Source organism: Salvelinus sp. IW2-2015, linkage group LG7 (assembly GCF_002910315.2).
Source record: "Salvelinus sp. IW2-2015 linkage group LG7, ASM291031v2, whole genome shotgun sequence".
NCBI lineage: Eukaryota > Metazoa > Chordata > Actinopteri > Salmoniformes > Salmonidae > Salvelinus > Salvelinus sp. IW2-2015.
In genome coordinates, this window is record NC_036847.1 from 16,248,130 (window position 1) to 16,274,611 (window position 26,482).

Here is a 26,482-nt window from a genome sequence, read left to right on the forward strand (position 1 = left end):
TGACGGGCTCGTGGTAATGGCTGGAGAGGAATGAGTAGAATAGTATCAAATACTCCTCTCAGCAATCTCCACTGATTTATATATATATATATATATATATAAAATATATATACGATCTATTCAGAAAATAATATTTACTATATTGCCTCAACATAATAGAAAGAACGAAAAATATATATAAACATAATGTCCGAGTTTTAGTCCAGTCGTCCTTATTCAGGCCTAAGCAATCGTTCCCGAATGAATCGATTAGAAGAGGAGTATGCTGGGAAAGATGGCATCTTCTGAACAACCTGATCCGCAAACACAGGTCTCTATTTATACTTTCATACCTTATATAATGGTTTGTAGTTGCATATTGCACTTCCTTGAACCTATGAATTACATTTGCTTGAACCTATGAATTAGCTATGATTAAGCTAGACAGCTAACGTTAGTTGCTAGCTTGGTCTAGCTTGCTAGCTCGAAAAAGTTTCAATGTTTCTGTGTTGACAGGTGAAGGCCACGAAACTACCCATACTTTCTATACATGTGAAAGTCATGTAGCTATCATGGTGTCTAGGTAGGTAATAGTTCAAAGAGAATCGCAAATGTCAATACTCTAGCTAGCGAAGTAATAGCGCTCGAAAACCCTTCTCCATATGTACGGTTTTCAGCGTGTACATTTACCCACATTTGGCCCCATGCGAACTACAATTTCGACGTTGTGTTTTAGAAAAGCAAATAGTCAAAGCTTTCAAACCGGTTTTCTAAACATATGTTGACATGCCCCTTATCTTTCATATCAGCGAGAAATAATCTTTCAAATAAAAGACACACGTATACACTTTACAGACAGACTTTACGGTATGTTGCCTGTAAAAAAATGTATAATTGGTTAATGTTTTTTTAGAGCCCAATTCATTTACCACATTCTTGCCAGGATAAGCATTTTATATCTCCATGCACATGCTGGCAGGAGTGGGAGGAGATGTAGTCCCATGTGGGTGGACTGTTTTAATAAATCCATTGAATATACACCATTACCAAAAATCCATTATTAATTCATTTTAGGCAGGTCCTAAGAAACATACGACTAATAAAATGTATTTTCAAAATAATAGAATGGCATATTCACACGAAATCAATTGTTATTTTGTTAATTAAATATACAAGACAGACTTAGGCTAACCTGATCACTGTCAACACCAAGAATGGAACTATAAAAAATTAAATACAAATCATATTTTTCCCACACAACTTGTGTCACGACAACGTGTGGAACCCCTGTCATATAAAAAAGGGATATGTTGAAACAGAGCCCAAGGCAAGCCCATGCCTTCTTGATCCACGTTTCATCTCTTTCCTGCTAGAGGTCGACCGATTAATCGGCATGTCCGATTAATTAGAGCCGATTTCAAGTTTTCATAACAATCGGTAGTCTGCCTTTTTGGATGCCGATTATGGCCAATTACATTGCAATCCATGAGGAAACTGCGTGGCAGGCTGACTGCCTTTTACGCAAGTGCAGCTTCAAAGGGACCTAGTAGGTTGCAAGGAGCCAAGGTTAGTTGCTAGTTAGCATTAAATGTATCTTATAAAAACAATCAGTCTTCACATAATCACTAGTTAACTACACATGATTGATGATATTACTAGGTTAACTAGCTTGTCCTGGGTTGCATATAATCAATGRGATGCCTGTTAATTTATCATCGATTCACAGCCTACTTCATCTTCGCCAAACGGGTGATGATTTAACAAAAGCGCATTGCTGAAAAAAGGACAATCTTTGCTCAAATGTACCTAACCATAAACATCAATGCCTTTCTTAAAATCAATAGACAGAAGTATATATTTTTAAACCTGCATATTTAGTTTAAAGAAATTCATGTTAGCAGGCAATATTAACTAGGGAAATTGTGTCACTTGCGTTCAGCGCAAGCAGAGTCAGGGTATATGCAATAGTTTGGGCCGCCTGGCTCGTTGTGAACTGTGAACTAATTTGCCAGAATTTTACATAATTATGACAACATTGAAGGTTGTACAATGCAAGAGCAATATTTAGACTTAGGGTTGCCACCCGTTCGATAAAATACGGAATGGTTCCTTATTTCACTGAAAMAATAAATGTTTTGTTTTCAAAATGATAGTGTCTGGATTTGAKCATATTAATGACCAAAGGCTTGTGTTTCTGTGTTTATTTATTATATTATAATTAAGTCTATGATTTGATAGAGCAGTCTGACTGAGCGGCGGTAGGCAGCAGCAGGCTCGTAAGCATTCATTCAAACAGCACTTGACTGCGTTTGCCAGCAGCTCTTAGCAATGCTTGAAGCACAGCGCTGTTTATGACTTCAAGCCTATCAACTCCCGAGATTAGGCTGGCAGTACTAAAGTGCCTATAAGAACATCCAGTAGTGAAAGGTATATAAATACAAATGGTATAGAGAGAAATAGTCGACGCGTTATAATTCCTATAATAACTACAACCTAAAACGTCTAAAGGATTCATATGATATTCAACAAATATAGTACCCAACATCCCATAATTATTAAGACATGAGGAATTCCCAAAAATGGTCAAAAGCCATCCTCGTAACTCTACACTAATCCCATCCCAAAGACCAGTATACAATAGGAGTTGTCTCTGTCTGACAAGTAGTATGAAGCAGTGGCTTGGAGTATTGTTTCTTTATACCATGTGGCCTAATGCATTTCCATTAAATGTGGTGATGGTTAGGGTCCTTTTCCCTGTTCAGAGATGTTAGTCAATGAAGTCATTCACCTTATTTCCCATTATACAGTGTGATAGTATCAAGTTTTGACCGCTAAATTGAGCTGTTCCTGCTATACTGCCCCACTCTTTTATCCAGTCTCCTGTGTTTATAAAATGGATTTGCAACTTTGGGTAGTAAACCAATAACTTTTGCTCATGACGAAAACAAATTGTGTGTTCATCCTCACAATTCAAAATAGTCCTCTATGAAAGCAATTCCAATCAAAGTTTATTGGTCGTGTACACAGTTTTGCAGATGTTATCGCAGGTGCAGGGAAATGCTTATGTTTCTAGCTCCAACAATGCAGCAATATCGAGCAATACAATAACAATACACACATTATCTAAAAGTAGAAAATAGAACAAGAAATTAAGACCTATCAGAATGAGCGATGTCAAAATCCGGAATATAAATAAATATATATGTACTGTATGTGAATGGTGTGTATAGACTGTACGGACAGTATATGAATAGAAAAGGTGTGTACATATAGGATGAGCCAAGACTAAAATACAGTATATACAGTACCATTTGGACACACCTACTCATTCCATGTTTGTTTTTTTGTTTTTTTACTATTTTCTACGTTGTAGAATAATAGTGAAGACATCAACTATGAAATAACACATATGGAATCATGCAGTAACCAAACAAGTGTTAAACAAATCAAAATATATTTTATATTTGAGATTATTCAAAGTAGCCACCCTTTGCCTTTGACAGCTTTGCACACTCTTGGCATTCTCTCAACCAGCTTCATGAGGTAGTCACCTGGAATGTGTTTCAATTAACAGGTGTGCCTTGTTAAAAGCTCATCTGTGGAATTTCTTTCCTTAATGCATTTGAGCCAATCGCTTGTGTTCTGACAATGTAGGGGTGATATACAGAAGATATCCCTATTTGGTGAAAGACCAAGTCCATATTATGGCAAGAACAGCTCAAGTAAGCAAAGAGAAACGACAGTCCATCATTACTTTAAGACGTGAAGGTCAGTCAATCCGGAAAATTTCAATAACTTTCAATGTTTCTTCAAGTGTAGTTGCAAAAACCATCAAGCGCTATGATGAAACTGGCTCTCACAAGGACCGCCACAGGAAAGGAAGACCCAGAAATACCTCTGCTGCAGAGGATACGTTCATTAGAGTTAACTGCACCTCAGATTGCAGCCCAAATAAATGCTTCAGAGTTCAAGTAACAGACACATCTCAACATCAACTGTTCAGAGGAGACTGCGTGAATCAGGCTTTCATGGTCGAATTGTTACCAAGAAACATGAGCTATMGACATTAGACTGGTGGAAATCCAAAGTCCAAATTGGAGATTTCTGGTTCCAAACGCTGTGTCTTTGTGAGATGCAGAGTAGGTGAACGGATGATCTCCGCATGTGGTTCCCACCGTGAAGTATGGGGGTGCTTTGCTGGTGACCCTGTCGGTGATTTATTTAGAATTCAAGGCACACTTAACCTGCATGTCTACCGTAGCATTCTGCAACAATACGTCCTCCCATCTGGTTTGCGCTTAGTGGGACTATCATTTGTTTTTAACAGGACAATGACCCAACACCTCCAGGATGTGTAAGTGGTATTTGACCAAGAAGGAGAGTGATGGAGTGCTGCATCAGATGACCTGGCCTCCACAATCACCCGACCTCAAACCAATTGAGATGGTTTGGGATGAGTTGGACCGCAGAGTGAAGGAAAAGCAGCCAACAAGTGCTTAGCATATGTGAGAACTCCTTCAAAACTGTTGGAAAAGCATTCCAGGTGAAGCTGGTTGAGAGAATGCCAGAAGTGTGCAAAGTTGTCATCAAATATATTTTGATTTGTTAAACTTRWTTTTTTGGGGGGGGGGTTACTACATGATTCCATGTGTTATTTCGTAGTTGTGATGTCTTCACTATTATTTTACAATGTAGAAAATAGTAAAAATAAAGAAAAACCTGTGAATGAGTAGGTGTCCAAACTTTTGTCTGGTACTGTTCATGTAGTGGTGGGTAAAACAGTGTGTAAACATTATTAAAGTGACCGATCAACGACTCTATGTACATAGGTTAGTGTAACCGGTGTGAAATTGCTAGCTAGTTAGCGTGGTGCACGCTAATAGCGTTTCAATCGGTGACATCACTCGCTCTGAGACCTTGAAGTAGTTGTTTCCCTTACTCTGCAAGGGCTGCGGCTTTTGTGGAGCGATAGTTAATGATGCTTCGTGGTAGGTAGTTGTTGATGTGTGCAGAGGGTCCCTGGTTCGAGCCCAGGTGGGGCGAGGAGAGGGACAGAGGCTAAACTATTTAATTAGCAGTCTCTAAGGTTCAGGGCAGGGTACTGTGTGGAAGCTYGCTAGAGATGATTGTTTATAAGTTTTACCTTCTTATCAAACTTAAATGCTTCAACCCAACTCCCCTTGAATAGTCTAATAAATGCCAGCTCTCTGAGAGGGCTATTCCAATGGTGCAATACTCATAAGAAGAAATGTCCTACAAGCCCAAGACTTTGATGGAGAAATGGACTAGTGACTGAAATGTTTCATTTGAACATGGCAGTCTTATTGTTTTCAATACCATTATTAGAAAACATCTCTGTGCAGTAGGGCTGGGCGGTATACCGTGTTTTATGATATTTACTTTACCTTCTATAGCGGTATTTGAATGTTTGGTTTGTTAAATGTGATAAGCCATGTTTCAGTTTTCATAGTTTACTTAATCTCTCTCCGCTCTTTCTCTCCGTTTCACTTTCCACACAGACCTAGCCACAGACCAGACCTACCCTGTCACTCAAGGAGCGTATTTGATGTTACTCAACCACGAGACACTTGCGTTCATTCTGCATGGCCAATGCAGCAAATGCAACAATGTTGTTAAKTTTGCTTCTTAATTTAAATCCACTAGCATTCTAGAATAACACTATTAGTTTGTTTCTTACATCAGCAAGTTTGTCTTTTCTTAGCAAGTTGCCCTAAATCTTGTGAGGCGCTAATTGTTCGCTGCTAATGCTAACAGTCAAGTTATTCCACACCGATTTCGATAAACCATTTCTGTATCGACTTCGCTTTTTGCACAGGGGCATTGTCATGCTGAAAAAGGAAAGGGCTTTCCCAAACTGATGCCACAAAGTTGGAAGCGTAGAATCTTCTAGAATGTCATTGTATGCTGTAGCGTTTAGATTTGCCTTCAATGGAACTTAGGGGCCTAGCCCATGAAAACAGGCCCAGACCATTATTCCTCCTTCAGCAAACTTGACAGTTAGCACTAGGGTTTTTCTGGAAATTTTCCATGGGAAGTTAAGTCCTGGAATTTTGCTTAAATTCATCAAAAAAGTTAGCTTAACAGGGAACCTTTTTTGTGGGATACACATAKGGCAATTCTAGGTCTTGTGGCATAAACTATCCCCAATTCAATGGAATTGCAACCCTCTGCATGCACAGTGTTTTCTTTCGTCACATGTACAGCTGATTCTCAAGATCTTGCACACTAATCAGATACTGCTGCACTGTCTGAGCTAAGGACTACATGCTTTCTGGTAAGTTTTGATTACAATACTGTGTGGGGTGAGTATATTTTATGACATACATGATTTTTTGTTAACTAGTAGATAGTAGCCTACAGCAATATGTTTAAATCATTTATAACTTGTTAACAATTTCTGCTAGTTAGTTTTTGCCATCATGTGGGTTTTAGCTTGCTTGAGCCTGCTAACTGAGGAGTGTTAATTCACCTGTTTCCATACATGTTTCATTTTAAAACATTTATCTTGTTTAATCTAACTGCTWAACTATTTGTCTGTACATGGAATTGTATTTGTTTTGTTACTAACTTTTGTTCTAATCTTTACAGGAAAGTGCCACAGTCTGATGTGAGGAGACTTTTCATTCCAGCTAATGTAGAAGGAAAAGCTGTGTACATTTGCAAATACTGTGCCAAATCATATGTGAAGAATGCAACAAAGATGCAGAATCATCTGGCCAAGTGCATGAAGTTCCCTCAACGCTCACAACTAGCAACCTCTGACAAAAGTCCCTCTACTTCTATTCGAGGTGAAAATTATGAATCAGACAGCTTATCGATAGCAACAGCTCATAGTCCTCCTGGAATCAGAAGGTTTTTTGACTCAATGGAGGAACGTAGTCAGAGAAATGCTGATGACTGTCTTGCTCGAGCTGTGTATGCAACTGGTTCACCTCTGATGCTCACAGGCAATGTGTATTGGAAGAGATTTCTGAATGTTCTTTGCCCAGGATACACCCCTCCAACCAGACATGCTTTATCTACTAATTTTCTGCATGCAGAGTTCAACAGAGTTCAAGTGAAGGTCATGCAAATCATAGAGAAAGCAGACTGTATTGCAATCATCTCTGATGGGTGGTCGAATGTTCGTGGGCAAGGAATAAATAACTACATCATCTCCACTCCTCAACCAGTATTCTGCAAGAGCACAGACACAAGGGACAACAGACACACCGGTCTCTACATTGCAGATGAGCTGAAGGCAGTCATCAATGACCTTGGACCACAGAAGGTATTTGCACTGGTGACAGACAATGATGCGAACATGAAGGCTGCTTGGTCTAAAGTGGAGGAGTCCTACCCTCACAGCACACCCATTGGCTGTGCTGCTCATGCATTGGATCTGCTCCTCAAGGACATCATGGCACTGAAAACATTGGATACACTCTACAAGAGAGCCAAGGAAATGGCTAGGTATGTGAAGGGTTATCAAGTTATAGCAGCAATCTACCTCACCAAGCAAAGTGAGAAGAATAAGAGCACCACATTGAAGCTTCCCAGCAACACCCGACGAGGTGGTGTTGTCATCATGTTTGACAGTCTCCTGGAGGTGAAGGAGTCTCCAAGAAATGGCCATATCACAGTCTGCCAATATGGACAGCCCGATACAGAGGATCCTCCTGGATGATGTGTTTTGGGAGAGAGTGGTAAGCAGCCTAAAACTCCTGAAACCTATAGCAGTAGCCATTGCAAGGATTGAGGGAGACAATGCCATCCTGTCTGATGTTCAGACTCTGTTTGCAGATGTAAGAGAAGAAATCCGTACTGCTCTGCCCACCTCTCTGTTGCAAAAAGCGTGAAGACTTCTGCTTGAAGGCCATACACGCCGCAGCGTACATGTTGAACCCCAAGTATGCTGACAAAAGCATCCTGTCTGGTGCAGAGATCAACAAGGCATATGGTGTCATCACTACCGTGTCTCACCACCTTAGCCTGGATGAGGGCAAGGTTCTTGACAGTCTGGCGAAGTACACTTCCAAGCAAGGGCTTTGGGATGGAGAGGCAATATGGCAGTCGTGCCAACATATCTCATCAGCCACCTGGTGGAAGGGACTTTGTGGATCTGAGGCTCTTTCCCCTGTTGCCTCCATCATCCTCCAAATCCCACCAACATCAGCCGCCTCAGAGCGCAACTGATCCTTGTTTGGGAACACACACACCAAAGCACGCAACAGGCTGACCAATACAAGGGTTAAATAATTGGTGGCCATCCAGGCAAATTTGAGGCTTTTTGAGCCTGACAACGAGCCATACTCAACAAGGTTGGAAAGTGACAGTGAAGATGAGGCCTCAGAGTCTGATGTTCAAGAGGTGGACATTGTGGAGGTCCAGGGAGAAGACATGGAAGCCTGAGAGGAAGACAACCAAAGCTTTAGTTTCATTTTACAGATGTATGTTGAAAACATTTTTGGGAGATGCGATGGATCATTGGGGATCATTTAATATTCCCTTTTTGTTGTTCAGTGAAATCATCCCATGTGAAGAGTCAACTCATTTAATTAAAGTTCAATTCATAACTAAATAGTTTTTTTTATTTCTATTGGAAGGATTTAATCATTTGCAATAGTTTCTACTGGTAAGGTAAAATGTTTATGTTTCTGTCTCCATATGATATGGCAAGTATATCCAATGCAAAAAACATCTACATTTAAATGATATTAATATTATTTTCCATATATTTCTGTTAATTCCCATGGAAAGTTTCCACCTCTGAATATTCCCCAAAATTTGCAACCCTAGTTGGCACTATGCATTCAGGCAGGTTGCGTTCTCCTGGCATCCGCCAAACCCAGATTCGTCCGTTGGACTGCCAGATGGTGAAGCGGGAATCATTACTCCAGAGAACGCGTTTCCACTGCTCCAGAGTCCAATGGCGGCGTGCTTTACACCACTCCAGCCGACGCTTGGCATTGCACATGGTGATCTTAGGCTTGTGTGCGGTTGCTCGGCCATGGAAAACTATTTAAAGAAGCTCCCGAAGAACAGTTTGTGTACTGAAGTTGCTTCCAGAGGCAGATTGGAACTCGGTAGTGAGTGTTGCAATCGAGGACAGACGATTTTTACGTGCTACGCGCTTCAGCACTCGGTGGTCCCGTTCTGTGAGTTTGTGTGGCCTTTCTCCTAGATTTTTCCACTTCACAATAACAGCACTTACAGTTGACCGGGGCAGCTCTAGAAGGGCAGAAATTTGATGAACTGACTTGTTGGAAAGGTGGCATCCTATGACGGTTGAAAGTCATTGAGCTCTTCAGTAATGCCATTCTACTGCCAATGTTTGTCTACGGAGATTACATGGCTGTGTGCTCAATTTTATACASTTGTCAGCAATGGTTGTGGCTGAAATAGCCGAATCCAATAATTTGAAGGGGTGTCCACCTACTTTTGTATATACTTTTTCCACATTTTGTTAATTTACAGCCTTATTCTAAAATGGATTAAATGAAATAAATTCCTCAGCAATCTACACACAATACCACATAATGACAAAGCGAAAACAGTTTTTTAGAAATTTTTGCAAATGTATTAAAAGTCAAAGATACCTTATTTACATAAGTGTTCAGAACCTTTGCTATGGGACTKGAAATTGAGCTCCGGTACCTCCTGTATCCATTGATCATCCTTGAGATYTTCCTACAACTTGATTTGTAGTCCACCTGTGGTAAATTCTATTGATCGGACATGATTTGGAAAGGCACACACCTGTCTATATAAGGTCCCACAGTTGACAGTGCCTATCAGAGCAAAAACCAAGCCATGAGGTCGAAGCAATTGTCTGTAGAGATCCGAGACAGGWTTGTGTCGAGGCYCCAATCTGGGGAAGGGTACCAACACGTTTCTGCAGCATTGAAGTTCCCCAAGAACACAGTGGCCTCCATTCTTAAAAAGAAGGTTGTAACCACCAAGGCTCTTCCTAGAGCTGGCTGTCTGGCCAAATTGAGCAATCGGGGGACAAGGGCCTTGGTCAGGGAGGTTATGAAGAACCCGATGGTCAATTTGACAGAGCTCTTGAGTTCCTCTGTGGAGATGGGAGAATCTTCCAGAAGGACAACCATCTCTGCAGCACTCCACCAATCATGCCTTTATGGTAGAGTGGCCAGACAGACGCCACTCCTCAGTAAATGTCACATGACAGCCCGTTGGAGTTTTACAAAAGGTACCTAAAGGACTCCGACCATGAGAAACGAGATTCTCTGGTGTGATGAAACCAAGATTAAGCTCTTTGGCCTGAATGCCAAGCGTCACATCTGGAGGAAACCTGGCACCATCCCTACGGTGAAGCATGGTGGTGGCAGCATCATGCTGTGGGGATGTTTTTCAGCGATAGGGGCTGGGAGACTAGTCCGGATCGAGGAAAAGAGGAATGGAGCAAAGTACAGAGAGATCCTTGATGAAAACCTTTTTCTCCAGAGCACTCAGAACCTTAGACTAGGGCAAAGGTTCACCTTCCAACAGGACAACGACCCTAAGCACACAGCCAAGACAACGTAGGAGTGGCAGACTTGAGGCTGTAATCGCTGCCAAAGTTGCTTCAACAAAGTACTGAAAAAAGGTTCTGAATACTTATGTAAATGTGATATTTCAGTTTATCAGTTTATTTGTAATAAATTTGCAAAAATTTCTATAAACCTGTTTTTGCTTGGTTATTATGAGTTATGTGTAGATTGATGAGGGGGGGGATCTAATCTATTTTAGAATAGGATGTAACATGTGGGAAAAAGTCAAGGGGTTTGAATACTTTCCGAATACACTGTATTGTAGCCTGCCTGGAGTGGACCTGGGTTCGAGCCGTAGTCGTGTCATGTAACAGTATCCTACAGAATGTCAAAATGGAGACTAAGCCTATGCTTCAGGAACTACAAATACAATATAGCTGGTGCTGCATTACAGGAGTTTATCAGGTTTATGGCCGAAATGTGACAAGTGAATGGAACTGTCTGAAGATTTTTTTTCAACTGATTCAACTAGAATAGCCTAAATGTTTTAGTCCCCCAATAATGTGCTTACTTTACATCAGCAACCCAGGAATTTGTGCAGCATTTGCTTTGTCATCCATTGCTGTGAAGACCGAACCAACAGTGTCAGGCCTACATGCGGAACTGAGACAGACAAGATAACATAATTTGATTTCCGAAATGTAAATTATTCAGACCTTATCTTAAATGTCTTCTTCAACCCTATCATACCCTTCAGGCAGACCTGGGCCTCTGGGCTTGGGACTCTCCAAACGGACATATCTTACATATTACCTTTGTATTATTATACACTAAATAAAATGACCTGACAATGTTAAGGATGTTTTGTTCTCCATTTTGTGAATGTTACCATCGTACTATGTCAATATCCTCTTAATACAAAAGTTGTTCTAATTAGGCTATTGATAGTTGGCCCATGCCTAATGTTGTTTTTGGAAACCCTTTTGATAAATTAGGCCTCTATTTTGTACTAAGATATTTWGTCTTCAAATGGTGTTCTAAATAAGGCTAGGCCTAAGCTATTTCTTATTATCTGACTAATATACTAAAGATCTAAAGGCCTAGCCTATACCTTTTTATAAATGGTCCTTAACCTGCTTTTCTATACAATTTGTTTTCTATACAAGATGGCCTATTCAGGCTACATGAATGCCCCCTGTGGCAGTGTACTTCTGAGTATCATTTGCTGAAATATTAGACAAATCCAACCCGCACACTCCACATTGCCAGTAGGTGGAGCTCTAATCCAAGCATCTGTTCATGTTTTCAGCCTCGTGCTCCGTCCAGAGATGACGTTGCCCCCAGAGAAGCACTGGTAAGACGACAACACTGTGTTCTGCACAACTAACCAAGTGAAACCCTCCACTGTTTACCAGCTTATTTCTAGTCCTATTCTCACTAAGCAGAGAGTGAACACAAGCCCTATTCAATCAAAACTAAGGCTAAACAGGATTTTTTTTTTTAGGTATGTCAAAAAATACTGTTTTTCATGAGAACATGTTTAGATAGTTCAACACTGTTTTGTTGACTTTAAATGAAGCAATGTGAAATTAAATGAGCCTTTCCTGGAAGAATGCTTCTTATTTTCTGTAAACGTGTGTTACAGATTGGTATTGAATAGCTTATCTTTTTATTAGCTGTAAGTCTCTTTCAAAGGGGCTGTAGGCCTACATTTGAATTGCCTACTACCACGCCCTGTATCTTTCCATTTTTGATTCCCTTTAGTCATGTATGATTCTCCTCCTAAACCACAGATGAAAAGCGTTTTCCTTGCTAGTTAGTTTATTCTTAACAAAAGTGTCCGCTAGGCCTCATTTTATTTTGCGTCAGAATCTGTGCTCCTTTCAAACCTTTCAGTACGCTGTTAAAGTACTGTTGTGTTTTTGTTTTGTTGTAAGTTTAGAGGTACTGTAAGTGCAACAATTTAATGGCATGATGAATTGGCCATTAAAACAAATACAATGGAATAAAAAGGTAAACCTTGAACATGGCAATGATCATTTCAACACCAAACAACCACATAGGATATTGCTTGTATTTTAAATGTTGTATCCAAGGATATCTATTGTAGTCATTCTTGTTTAGGTAGCCTCCTGTCCACACAAGGTGTCACTTACAGGATACYTTTAAGTTAAGACAAACCTTCTCACACAGATACAGTATGTGAGCTGCGTTATCAGTCCACTTAACTAAAAAAAGCAATGAATGTTCATTCTTATCATGAACTTTGTTGTGGCTTGTAAGATGGAAGATTGTCCAGCTATCATTCAAGGGGACCAATTATCTGACAGTCACTTTGGAACCAGTGACTATCTAATAGGCTTCTTAATAAGATGATACTTCTAGTGTTTTGTCTTTGAGGAATAAAAAAGGGACTTTTTGAACTGTTCTGCTACATTGATACGTCTCTTTAAAGTCAGGGGTCGATTGGATGTTTGAATTGTTGTACAAAGCTTTGATCTTCTACCATTGTGGTCCGAATGTGGTTTTAATGTGCGAGTAAGATTCATTCTACAGTAACAGAATGATGCAGAGACAGATTTTTCCCTTTTTTTAAATGTATTTCAAACAAAAGAAGTTAAACAAGCCATACGACTCAATGCACAAGGACTACTTTTAATGATTTCCACAGAAAACATTACAGAAAGTAAAACAATTTTTTGTTTAACTTTGTAATAATAGTTTTTTTTGTTTGGCATACATTTTAAACAAACCAATCTGAGTTTCAACATCATTCTGTTACTGTGGAATTGGCCAAAAGTGAAAAGTGGAGTGAAAGGTCTAAACTGCTTTAGATACGCTCATGACTGAAGTCAGTGAGACTGTTTGGGCACTCTGGGTGCTTGCTATGGGTCCACGTACCGTACCCACCACACTAGTAACCTAGTGGCACTAGTAGCCTAATATCTTACGCAAATGTGAACGCACTGGTGCTCCTCATAACAGGGATCCGATATGTATTCTTGAATACATCTGTGACACATTGTCTTAGTGTTCGCTCTTACCTTTCTCATTCGTTACTGCCGAGGCTGATTTAATCCTGTCCTGGGGTCATTGATTGTTGTAGTTTTCTCCTAGGCTTTATTTCAATTTAATTCATCTTTATCCAAGTGTGTTTCCCCCCCCCCCCCCCATTCTTAAAAAGAGGATATATTCTTGTTATGAAGGTCCTGGTTCAAGACATGGTTGACATGTCCCCCCCCTCCTCCTCTTTTTCTCCTTTCTCTTTTTGATGAGCTGCTCTTTCCCAGTTAAGTGGATTATTACAGTAGGGATAATTCTTGTCACATGGCATTATTTGGATGAGGTGAATAATTGAAATTTGTGTCTGAAAGCATTTTATCTGGATGAGAGGAAGGGGACTGCTGGCAGGGGTTGGAGGGAGGAGGCTTCTAGGTGTGTGTGTGTGTGTGCACGCACACGTCTGAGTGTCAGGCTATAGGGACACCAGTCAATGTTAACAGGTTCTGACTCACCTCGCCCGATCAGCGGGCCCTGGCTCACCGAACGGCTCGGTGGCTCGGGTGAAGCCACTGCCACCACCGCCTCGGCCAGGGTGAGACGCTGAGAAGGAGCAGGTTTGGACCTGCAGTTTTTCTCTCAGCGGGCTGGCACAGACTGAGCGCTCCCTCCGGTTCACTGGAGTACTAGTCAGTCGCTCCCAGCTACCGCTGTTGCCTTGGGGGCTGGGGTTGTCCCTCTCTTTCACTCGCCCGTCCCTGTCCTCGCTTTGCCACTCGCCATCTTGCTTATTTTACCCTCGTTGCCCCCCATCAAATCTGTCCTTCCCCCTCCCAATTCTATCTAGTTCTCTGAAAAAAACTCCAATCGTTGTCATCAGACAAATAGAACCATGTTTGTTTGTCAACCCCAGCTCGCACCATTCAATGTGGATATGCTAACGGGCATGACCTCTGGAAAGAAAGAGAAGAGGAGCAGGTTGTTTCAATCTCACTGGCTGGCTGCTGTGTCTCCCATACTGTGTCTCTGCATAGGCTGGGGCTCTACATGATGCTGTGGAAGTGTTGTGTACAGCTGGCTCTCAGGGAACCGAGGGGGGTGTGTGTGTGTGGGGTATGCATCTATGTGTGTGCATGTATAGCCTATGTGTGTGTGTACAGTAGGCCTATGTGCGCATGTGTGTTTAGGGGTGGTGGGTTGGAGGAGCAGAGGGAGGAGGTAATGGGAGGGGGGGAAAGTTGTAAGAAGAACATCCCGGTCTCACACAACTTCAAAAGCMCCCCTTCCCCAGGATATTAAGCGACTGTGATGAAAAATTTAGCGAGCGTTAAATAAGGCGCTTTGAAGTGATCTGTTTTGGCTCAGCAGTCTCTGAATTTCCGTAGCCCCTCTGCTATCACCATCATGCTAGCTAGCTAGAGAGAGAGAAAATAAAAATGCATAAAGCCCAGGAGTTGGGTGGGGGGGGGGCTGATGAGATGCCAACGTTTACGTTGGAAGTACTGCCAGTGGCATGGGTCAAGACTGCTTCTGCTACCCCTTGTCTATCTCTACCTCTTTCCGTCTAATTTTCCCCTTTTCTTCTGCTATTCTTCCCTGTCCCCATGAGCCCTGGCAGACATACAGTGCCATCAGAAAGTATTCCCACCCCTCTTTCCCCCCACATTTTGTTGTTACAAAGTGGGATTCAAATAGATTATTATTTTTTTGTTAACAATCTACACAAATTACTCTGTCAAATTGGAAGAAAAATTCTTACATTGGTAAAAAAAAGCAAATGTCTGTATGGAAAGCAGACTGAACCAGGTTTTCCTCTAGAAGTTTGCCTGTGCTTAGATCTATTCCGTTTATTTTTATCCCACCCAAAAATCCCTTGTCCTTGCTGATGACAAGCATACCCATAACATGATGCAGCCACCAACATGCTTGAAAATATGAAGTGGTGCCCCAAACATAACACTTTGTATTCAGGGCATAAAGTTAATTTCTTTGCCACCAATGTTAGAGTTTTACCTATACCTTATTGCAAACAGGCTTCCTTTTCACTCTGCCAATAAGGTTAGTGTTGTGGAGTAATTACAATGTTGTTGATCCATCCTCAGTTTTGTCCTGTCACAGCCATTAAATGTCTGCCAATCGGTGCCCTTTGTGAGGCATTGGAACATCTCTCTGGTCTTTGTGGTTGAGTCTGTGGTTGAAATTTGCTGCTCAACCTGAGTGACCTTACAGATAATTGTATGTGTGGGGTAGAGAGTTGAGGTAGTAATTCAAAAATCCTGTTAAACACTATTATTGCACACCGAGTGAGTCCATTCAACTTAATGTGACTTGTTAAGCACATTTTTACTCCTGAACCTATTTAGGCTTGCCACAACAAAGGGGTTGAATACTTATTGAGTCAAGACAATTCAGATTTTAATTTTTAATTTGTAACAATAAAAATAATAATAATTCCACTTTGACATTATGGAGTATTGTGTGTAGGCCAGTAACACATTTTTCAATTTAATCCATTTTAAATTCAGGCTGTAACACAACAAAATGTGAATATGTGCTGAAGGCCATGTATGTTCCTCAAATGCCTGTTTTGAAAACAACATTTTGATTCTGTGGGGGGGTGGGGTGTAAGGCCCATGTGACATGATAGTGATATCAGGAAGTCATGAGGTCCCCAGGAGGCTAACTTGTGATCCCCCCAAGTAGTTAAAACATTATATTTGTCCTCCATAGCCAACATTTGAACAAAATGCAAACGAAGAATTGTTGAAATGTGTAAAACATTTAACAACTTTTTAAAGCGGCAAGCTATAAATTGAGGACAACAAATCTGACACCAATCAAATATGGGTGAATAATAGCCGACACATTGAAGTCACCTAGCTTGCCACATTTTGCTAACTACTAGGCTACAGTACTAGTTTTGTAATGGAGGAAAATCTTCTCAATTGAATAAAAAAACATAAGACAACATGTCTGAAAACAGGAAACCTCTCACTGATGTCAAATTGATTTAGAAAGGCCTATGTGTTTTCATATTGAACAAATTGTGACAGAATAAGCAATGATATTCAGTAATGGGTCCAGTAGGGTGTTACTTAGTCTGTCAGAAAACTCTGCTGCAATTTAGTTTGTCTAGGGAACCTTCCTTTTAGATTTTTCTTTTTTCCTCTTTGCTCATTACTTTAATTGTAATTGTAATCCTTTATTGGAGCTGTCTGCAGTAAAGGAGAATTATGGTCAGAGTGGGGGCGCGAGCCACAGAGATATTTCATGATTATTGGAGAAGACGGTCACTAGGTGGCAGCCAGTATTTCGGCCTTACTGTGATTACTGGGTTGGGAATTGATGATTGTGTGAGAGACTGAGTATGTGGTTCTAGCTGCTTCTACCCAAACACTCTCCGAGCTTTAAAAGATCAAAAATCAGTGCAAAAGCATCTGAATAACGCATGACACCTCATGCTCTATGTATTGTACGTCTGATATTTGTTCTGACGAGCTATGTTAGTGTTTGCTTTATAGACCTGTCCTTCGTATTGAGTGGAGGTCCTCTTTTGGGGCTTTCATGCACATTGAACAGAAAAAAATCTGTTTTGCAGAGCACTGGAGAACACAATCTATGGTATTTTGTGGGGCACACAATATACCATAATGCTATATTATTACACCATATGGTGTTTGTGTTGTGAGAAACAAATTTCTTCTCATTTTTTCCAGTGCATTTTGTAACACTTGTTAACGTTGTCCACTTAGTTGAGGGTACTTCTTAGGTCTTGGTGAACCTGTCTGAGACTCTATTTCTCTGAGTCGCTCTTGTTGTGCATCTATTCGATGTGTTTGTGTCAGTGGTTAATGATACAGGAAGGACCCACTGTTTTATTGTTGCTGTGTTGCACTTTTTTCCTTCCCCCTCACCCCCCTGGTAGCCTCCTTAGAGGACTCTGTATGAATTCTCACTGTCATGTCCAAGGACGAGTGGCGCAGGGTCAGCTAATTGCTTTTATGATTATGATTTCACGTCAGATTTATCGTGCATGCATCTTCCAGGTCTGCCGACACTGCTGGCTTCTCAAAATGACTTTACTGCTCCTGGCTTGGACTTCTTGTTTAAAGGTCCAATGCAGCAGTTTTTATCTCAATATCAAATCATTTCTGAGTAACAATGAAGTACCTTACTGTGAGTTTTTTATTAAAATGGTTAAAAAGAAACAAAAATAGCTTCTTAGCAAAGACCAATTTCTCATGCAAGAATTTTGCTAGGACTGTCTGAGAGTGGTCTGAGTGAGTGGCCTTATTGGACTTGTGTAATGGGAAGGAATTGTAACCTGAGAACTAGCTGTTATTAGCAGAGAGGTGTGATTATTATTTTTTTGTTATTGGTCTATTAACTTATACTGTCTGGTGATGTCACCAGGGAGGCCAAAAGTCCATCCCACCAAAACAAGCTCTTACACTAAATAGGCATTACCATAATTTTCACAATTTACAGTATTATTCCAACCTCATATTGTGGAAATGTATATATAAAACACAGGGAAATCACATTTCTGACTGCATTGGGCCTTTAAGTGCAGGTCACACTTTTTGACTCATTAGACCAGAATGTGGGTGAATCAGACAGGCTTCCCCACCCCCATCCCTTTTGGCCACAAAATGCTCTTTCTCCAGCGGGTTCTTGAACGTGAGAAATATTGAGGTCATGATGAAGGGATGACACAGACAAGGATTCTTGCGCTTATAAAAATGTCTGTTAATAAATCTTTCCTCTTTATTTTCATGTGCCAAATGTCTTTCTGATGTTGGTGATTTTCTGATGGTTCCTCCCTGCTCTTTGAAAAGGATAAGTAGAGAGGAGTCCAAGCCAAATGTTTACTGTTTTGTGGTTTCTGCCTTATGTGCTCTGCTGCACCAGAACTGTGTCCCTCACTTCCTTTAAAGGGATACTTCGGGATTTTGGCAATGAGGCCCTTTATCTACTTACCCAGAATCAGATAAACTTGTGGATAGCATTTTTATGTCTCTGCGTGCAGTTTGAACAAATTTACTAATTAACGTTAGCGCTAGCTGTTCCTGTTGACTTCCAATCATTGCGCTAATGCTAGTTAGCGTTGGCTCGCGAATCTACTTCCAACTTCCTTCATACTGGATGCAGAGACATAAAAATGTTATCCATGAGTTAATCTCTTGGGATGTGGATTTTTWATTTCCAAAATCCCGAAGTATCCCTCTAATGCAGTGGGACACTTTTTTTTTTTTTTCAATGCTGCCTCTTTTAGTTTTTCTTTCTAAACTGTGAAAATGTTTACGCTAATAATTAGCACATATATTTCATTGTTCATGTAAAGGATTGATTGTAAGGTTGTATTGATTTCATATTGTAAACTGTTCAGAGCCTCTTGTTCGCTGTAGTAGTTTTGACCTCACATTGACCCGTTGGCTAAATTACAGTGCAATGGCAGATGCAGCCCAAAAGAATGACACTTTTTGGAAAGTTCAATTTGCAAACATTGAAGTCTATGATTATGAAGAATTCCATAAACTTTAATTAGTACTTTAGAATTTATTTGTAGAAATGTTAATCATAGCAAATACACTAATGCAAACAACATGGTAACAAAGCTATAATTTCCAAATTCTCTCATAAATTTGTGAGCTGTCATATGTTTGCTTAACATTATATAATTTTAAAACATTTTTAATTAGGGTGTAGTTAGTTTGTCTCAATATGCTTGGGAAAGAATCATCATTGAGTTGGGTTTTAACACTCACTACTGTTCCACTTTGTAATTATTTCGGCTTGATTTACCATTTGCGTCACATTTGTGTGCAGAATCGGAGAGTAGGGAAACTTGGGTCTGTGAGTGGCTCGTTTCTCACAGCGAGACTTGAAATCTCCAGATGAATCAGAGATGTCTACGCTGTCAAGACTGCTCACATCGCTCTCAGCCTCCAATGTCACTTTCAAGGCATAATTACACAAGTTGTGTTGATTAGTATGAGATGCAATTACGCCGGCTTTCCGCCGCAAATGGGGGATGTGATGCCTCTTGATTGACAGCAAGCATCCTGGCTTTAATAAGTAAATGACTATGGTAATTCAGGTACTGAGACCCTTTGATTTGTCAGCATCTTTTTCATTTTGGCGATGTCCTCTGATTTTAATGAACAGGAGGGTGATTGAAGCTCTCTCTCTCTCTCGTTCATTCGTTCATTTCTCTGGCCTGAAAGCATTGTCAGTAGGGGAGGCCCAAACTGTTTTGCAGGCCATATTCCAAATCCCTCCGCTGATGCTGAATTCTGTTTCTTCTGATGGTTTGATCAAGTGTATAAAAAGCATAATCTTGAAAGCTGCGTTTTGCCTGTACTACACTGTTGCACGGCTTTTTTCAGAAGTGTGGAAATAAGAGAAATGATTAGTAATTTACACTTCAGGGAATTTTTTTTCATATATTTTTTATCTGGCTTCCCAGTGAGTTATTAGCTGTTAATTTGTCTGCCAGCTCCCCTGCAGCGCCAGATATTTGTTTAAATGGTYGGATTCCCTCAGTGCAATTGTAACTACTGTACACTTCTGAAAATGCTGCTGAGCTCTCTCTAATTATGTAACGTAATGCTAGTGCTGGTTAGTGGGAGAATATTAGGCCGAGCTATGAATAAGGAGAGCTAAAAAGTCACTTCACTTAAAGGGATAGTTCAGCATAATTACATATTTAGGTACACTATCTAAATATGTAATTTCGCTGAACTAGGCTTATCCCTTTTAACAAAGTGTTTTCCAGCCAGGAAAATTGACATGTATGTTCAGAAGCAAGATCATATGTTGCTAATTAAAGGCCAAAGGTTTGCCATATTGCAAATTATATAGTAACCCATTATCTCAAAATCCACACGTTTCTAACTTAAGTTGTGAAAGCATTGAAAGAATATTGAAATTTGAGAAGACTGCCTTTTTATTAAGACTACCCCTTTAACACCATGTAGGACAACTGTCTTTTTAGACCATGCAGGCCCCATCTAAAAGTCAGATATCAGTCAGTCTTTACTAGATTTACACAATGACTTAAGGGAAATGCCCTTGTTAGTCTCACTAGAGCCCAGAGTCTGTTCATGCTGGTAACCCCCTACAGACTCATACATGTGCTGCATAAATATAATGAAATAATTTGCACTTGCACTCACTACCCCAGCTGTAATTTATATGGATTGAATGAGTGCTGCATTGTGGAAAAGCATGAGTGGACCAAACGCTCGTTTGTCACCTCTAATAAATGTTGGAATGTAAATTATGAAGTTATGCTTCAGATGTAAATGCACTTTATTTCAGTCCCTTAATGCAAAGACCCCACTCCAATACATTAAGACAAAGGGGGAGTCGGGTGGGGGATTTAACTTAGAATTCGGACTGTTTTCACAATCAATAATAAACACAAAAGACCGTAGATGGGGAACATTATAACATATCTGACGTCGGGTTCATAAATTATTGCTTGAAAGCAGGCTTGTACACCAAAAATGTAAATACATTAATGTTATTAATAATGTAGTGACTAATAGTTCTATCAAGACTGTAATAGCAGTTTAATGGAATATGACAGCAAGAATGTATTACACTTCTTACATTTAGATGGGACCTCATAGGACATTTATCAGGGATTTCTGAAACATATTTTCTTGATTATTTTGTTAAGCTAATTGCTTCTTTTCCCCACAACGTCTTCTCGAGGAGAGAGGGAAAAAAACACGTAATGGATATTAATTAATACGTGTCCGTTTTCTCAGTTTGATGAAAAATAATGAAAGGGAAACGCTAATAGGATTTTGGAGTTTCTCTGTGTGTGGTGCTCCGAGATTATGACTTTATCAAGGGTATCAGAATAAGATAGCACTCTATAAATGAGTAGGAATTCAGGTCTGCTGCTTAAAATGAACACAAACATTCCAAATATAATATTTGGAATGTTTTACCTTAATTAGGCTACCATGGCCAATAGACAAGATACTGTACATACCAAACACTCACTGTACCATAAGGTGATCTGCGTTACATTAAATTCAAAAGTTTGAAGTTAAGCGTCTGTTGGTTTACACTGTTGGAACGAAGCACTTGGGGCTCTTCTGGCAAAGTCACTTCTGACAGTTCCTAATAATCTGTTTTCAGTCGGACAGGGTCATTGTATAGACTTGCTTTCTGAAAACTGTCTCATTCTCTTAGCTTAGGCTGGATCTTTGTTGTCAGGGAGCTGTCTCATTTTGTTAAACTAGACCCGTCCTCTCTCTGGACCTTAAATGTACATCTACACTGATAACCTGACTTTCCCACACTTTTGGGGGACATAGAGAAGAGCAGACATTATCAGTAGCCCGACGTGACATCATCATCAGCCAGCCACCCCATAATATTGTAGACCCACAATACTCTCAGCACTACTCAGTGTAGACTACTTGACTCTTGTCAGGAGATGTATGTGCCCACAGGCAGTCTATAGGGAAAGAGCAGTGTTAAGAGCTGTCATTAAGGTGTGGCACAAGTACAGACCAGCAGATAAACAAAGGCTGACACATTCTTCAACCCATTGGCACGACTGCGCAATTATTAAACACCTGGACTGGCTCACTTCCCTGGGCCCCAGTGGCAGTGTTTCTGGTGCGAGTCATCTTCAAAATTGAAGGTTTGACAGAAAGACATGTTTTTCCATTGCCCCTCTCCTGTCACCACTATCTGTTCTAACTTTTCACTTAAATATCCAAATCTGTATTGTGTTTGTGCCGACACTGTCTAGGCTCTCAACACTCTGCACCCGACAAAGCAAATCAATCTTTGACACAGAATTTTGATTATGAAACCAAGAAATAGATCAGGCTATATATTAAATCATCAACAAGAACCTGTTTGCCCGACTATTTTATTATAAGTACGTGACTTCTCCCTGGTGTGTCCCTCCCCATTTCTGTGTGAGCCTGTCATGCTTTTTGCACCCGCCAGCCTGTAGAAAGTGGTTTTACGTATCGGGCGGCAGGAAAAGGGAAGTGGAGGGGTTCGTCAAATGCCTCTGCTCTTGAAATGCGGAGAGTGGTATTGTTGTGTTTTTATGTGTCTAGGTCGACACAATGACAGAACAGGTGGGGCGTCTGCTGTCGAGCGTCTTGCCAACTCAGCCCCTTTGCTGTTGTAACATGCCACCCTGTGTGATATTAGAGTGGCTGGCTGGGCTGTCTGTTCGGCTCATATTATTGAGGCCCAGTGAAATCTTAACATGTACTTTCACCAACAGTGTGTGCTGAATTCGTGGCGGGTGACTGTCAAAATTCGCCTTGTGCCATCAAGCGCAGTGCTATTGCAAATGATATGCTCAATCTGCTACCTTACAATATACTCCTACAGTTTTATATAATAGAGGTGGAGATGCCAGTTCAAGTTGATAGTTGTTAGACGCATCAAGTACAGAAGCAATAGTACTGATTTTATAATCTCATTACTGTGGTGGAAAGAGTAGGCTGGCACCATTGTCTAGGCCTACAGGCTTTCTGAAAGTATATAGTAAATCAAGAGCATTCTGGCTGAACTTAGGGAAAAATGAGAATCCGCCTCCGATATCACACTTTTATGAGTATCACTTCAGCTTTGGCATGCTACGTGGACTGGTTTTAATTTTCAACTTGAGTGTATACACTGAGTGTACGAAACATTAAGGACACCTGCTCTTTCCATGACCTAGACTGACCAGGTGAATCCAGGTGAAAGGTACGATCCCTTGTTGATGTCACTTTTTAAATCCACTTCCATGTACACTGAACAAAAATATCAACGCAACATGTAAAGTGTTGCTCCCATGTTTCATGAGCTGGAATAAGATCCTAGAAATGTTCCATACACACACAATTTGTTTACGTCCCTGTTAGCATTTATCCTTTGCCAAGACAATCCATCCACCTGACAGGTGTGGCATATCAAGAAGCAGATTAAACAGCATGATCATTACACAGGTGTACCTTATGCTGGGGCCGATAAAAGGCCACTCTAAAATGTGCAGTTATGTCACACAACATAATTCCACAGATGTCTTAAGTTTAGAGGGAGCGTGCAATTGGCATGCTGACTGCAGGAATGTCCACCAGAGCTGTTGCCAGAGAATTTAATGTTAATTTCTCTACCATAAGCCGCCGCCAATGTCGTTTTAGAGAATTTTGCAGTACGTCCAACCGGCCTCACAACCGCAGACGTGTGTGGTGTGGACTGATGTCAACGTTGTGAACAGAGTGCCCCATGGTAACGGTGCGGTTATGATATGGGCAGGCATAAGCTACAGACAGCGAACACAATTGCATTTCAGGGATGGCATTTTGAATGCACAGAAAAACCGTAACGAGTAACAAGAGTCTGAGGCCCATTGTGAGGCCCATTTATTTTAGGGTATCTGTGACCAACAGAAGCATATCTGTATTCCCAGTCATGTGAAATCCATAGATTAGGGCTTAATGAATTTATTTCAATTTACTGATTTCCTCATATGAACTGTAACTCATTAAAATCTTTGAAATTGTTGCATGTTCTGTTTAGAATTTTGTTCAGTATAGATGAAGTGGAGGAGACTGGTTAAAGAAGGATTTTTAAGCCTTGAGACAATTGATACATGAATTGTGTAGGTGTGCCATTCAGAGGGTGAATGGGCAAGACAAAGTATTGAAGTGCCTTTGAACGGGGTATGGTAGTAGGTGCCAGGTGCACTGGTTTGTGTCAAGAACTGCAACGCTGCTGGCTGTTTCACGCTCAACAGTTTCCTGTGTGTATCAAGTATGGTCCACCACCCAAAGGGCATCCAGCCAACTTGACACAACTGTGTGGAAGTATTGGAGTCAACATGGGCCAGTATCCCTGTGGAATGCTTTCGAGACCTTGTAGAGTCCATTCCCTGACGAATTGAGGCTGTTCTGAGGGCAAAAGGGGTGTACGTTAATGCTCACAGGCCTTTTAGGCATGCAATGACCCAATTTATCTTGATTGAGAAGCGAGGACTAGCATAACTGTGACCCTGATTGTTGCTTTTCCTCAGATGCTGTCATCTCATTTGTCTCAAACATGGCAATGTTTGCTTCCTAATCCAACGCTTAAGGTTAGACACTGGCAGTTGAGAAGCCTCCAGAAATGAGACTTTGCCAACATTTTTCTCCATGTCAGTTAGTTTGATTAGGAACAGACCTAGCCTGCTCACTACTTCAGTGTGCTGCGGCAGGTCTACTGCCTAGGTTTCCCCCCTGATGGTGTGGCTGTGGTTTTTGTCCGAGTARCTATTATAATGCGAGGCCCATTGTCTTGGTGAGTGCCTAACCGCTTCTGACGGCTCTTACTGAGAGACTGAGCCGTCATGGCCTCKCAGTTTCTGCTTCCAACCACTCCTGACCAGTAGATGGCGATATTAATCTATTCAGGCGCAGCCCAGGCCCCGATGCGCCTGCCTGCCTGGCTTCCATCCTTCTCCCTCTGTGGCTCTCCCTGAGAAGTYCTCTCACCCCTGCGTGGAGGGTCATGCCACCAATTCCTTTCCCCTTTCTGAAGACCGTGAAATTGTTGATCCAAGACGGCGCACGATTAGCATCTTCGGCTATTGACTCGCGAGGGAGACGCAAGATTATGTCAACCGGAATGTCACAATCTGTCAGTGCGTCGTCTTTGTGGGCATCCCCTCATCCTAGTGTCACGGTGCCCTTCAGAAAGGAATCATATGATCAATAGCACGACACCTCTCTTGTCAATTGCCCCTCCATTGTATGTTTATTAGCCGTCTTGGCAGGCCAGGCTACTTCGTCCCAAACTGATGCCAACCTGCTGCGTGTCCAGCAATGCACTATGCTTTATATGCCCATCACAATGTGTTCCTTGTGTGTGTACTGTATGTTTGTGTGTGTGTGTGTGCTTGCATGCATGTGTGCGTATCGGTGTCACGTGCACGTATGCGCGCGTGCGTGTTTCAGGGGGTTGACGGAGGAGGGGGATAGGCTTGTCACTGTTAGTTGCATGTGACAGGGTGGCTCTTGTGCCGCCACAAAACAACTTCTGTGGTGCGTCGCTTGGACACAAGCTCCACATTGTTTGCCACTGGTGCCGTTTACGTTCTGCCTCAATCAACTAATTGGATGTGAAGGGTTATAGTTCCTTGATGATGTGAAGGACAAGATACTGTGGCAGTTTTAAAAATGCCATTGTGTTTGTTTGCATGATGTGTTGGACAATAAGCAAGTATTTTGTTTGGCTGTGCATTGGTTTGTCGTATTTATGTACTTAAAATATATATATTTTTTAATGTAATATTAATCTTATACGTTAATGTAGGTATGCAGTGCATTTCGCAGCTGTTTTTCTTCTGTTTGGAATTTCACTTTTACAAACTATGTTTTCTACCTGTGATGATCACAATTTATATTACTGTAGTTTTTTGTACAGTAGGGGTCTTCAACTTTTACTTGCCCAGGGACCACCGCCCAGGCAAAGTGGCAACCCAGGGACCACCGCCCAGGCAAAGTGGCAACCCAGGGACCACCGCCCAGGCAAAGTGGCAACCCAGGGACCACCGCCCAGGCAAACTGGCAACCCAGGGACCACCGCCCAGGCAAACTGGCAACCCAGGGACCCCCATCATATGTTAGCGAAATGCTTTTTTTTGTCACGTCTTGGCAAGGAGAAGTAGTCAACATCTTCCCACTTTATAATTGGAAGACGAAGTGTAAARTCAGTGGTGTAGGGCAGTATTTGCCCCCCGTACGGTCCGAGCAAGTTTTAAGAAAGCATTTGTTTATAGGAAAACAGCTACAGTTGAAGTCGGAAGTTTAGCTTAGCCAAATACATTTAAACTCAGTTTTTCACAATTCCTGACATTTAATCCTAGTAAGAATTCCCTGTCTTAGGTCAGTTAGGATCACCACTTTATTTTAAGAATGTGAAATGTCAGAATAATAGTGTAGAGAAGATTTATTTCAACTTTTATTTATTTTATCACATTCCCAGTTGGTCAGAAG

General features: G+C 41.1%; 1 protein-coding gene across 1 annotated transcript in view; it reads left to right on the top strand.

Annotated features, from left to right (window-relative positions):
* The first annotated feature begins 206 nt into the window (after positions 1 to 206).
* pex14 (peroxisomal biogenesis factor 14) overlaps positions 207 to 26,482 on the top strand; it is a 102,396-nt gene continuing 76,120 nt past the window's right edge. Inside the window, exons 1-2 of the mRNA XM_023991144.1 lie at positions 207 to 310; positions 11,782 to 11,826. Coding sequence (XP_023846912.1) covers positions 263 to 310; positions 11,782 to 11,826 — 93 coding nt within the window. The 5' untranslated portion in view covers positions 207 to 262. The remainder of the gene's footprint in view (positions 311 to 11,781; positions 11,827 to 26,482) is intronic.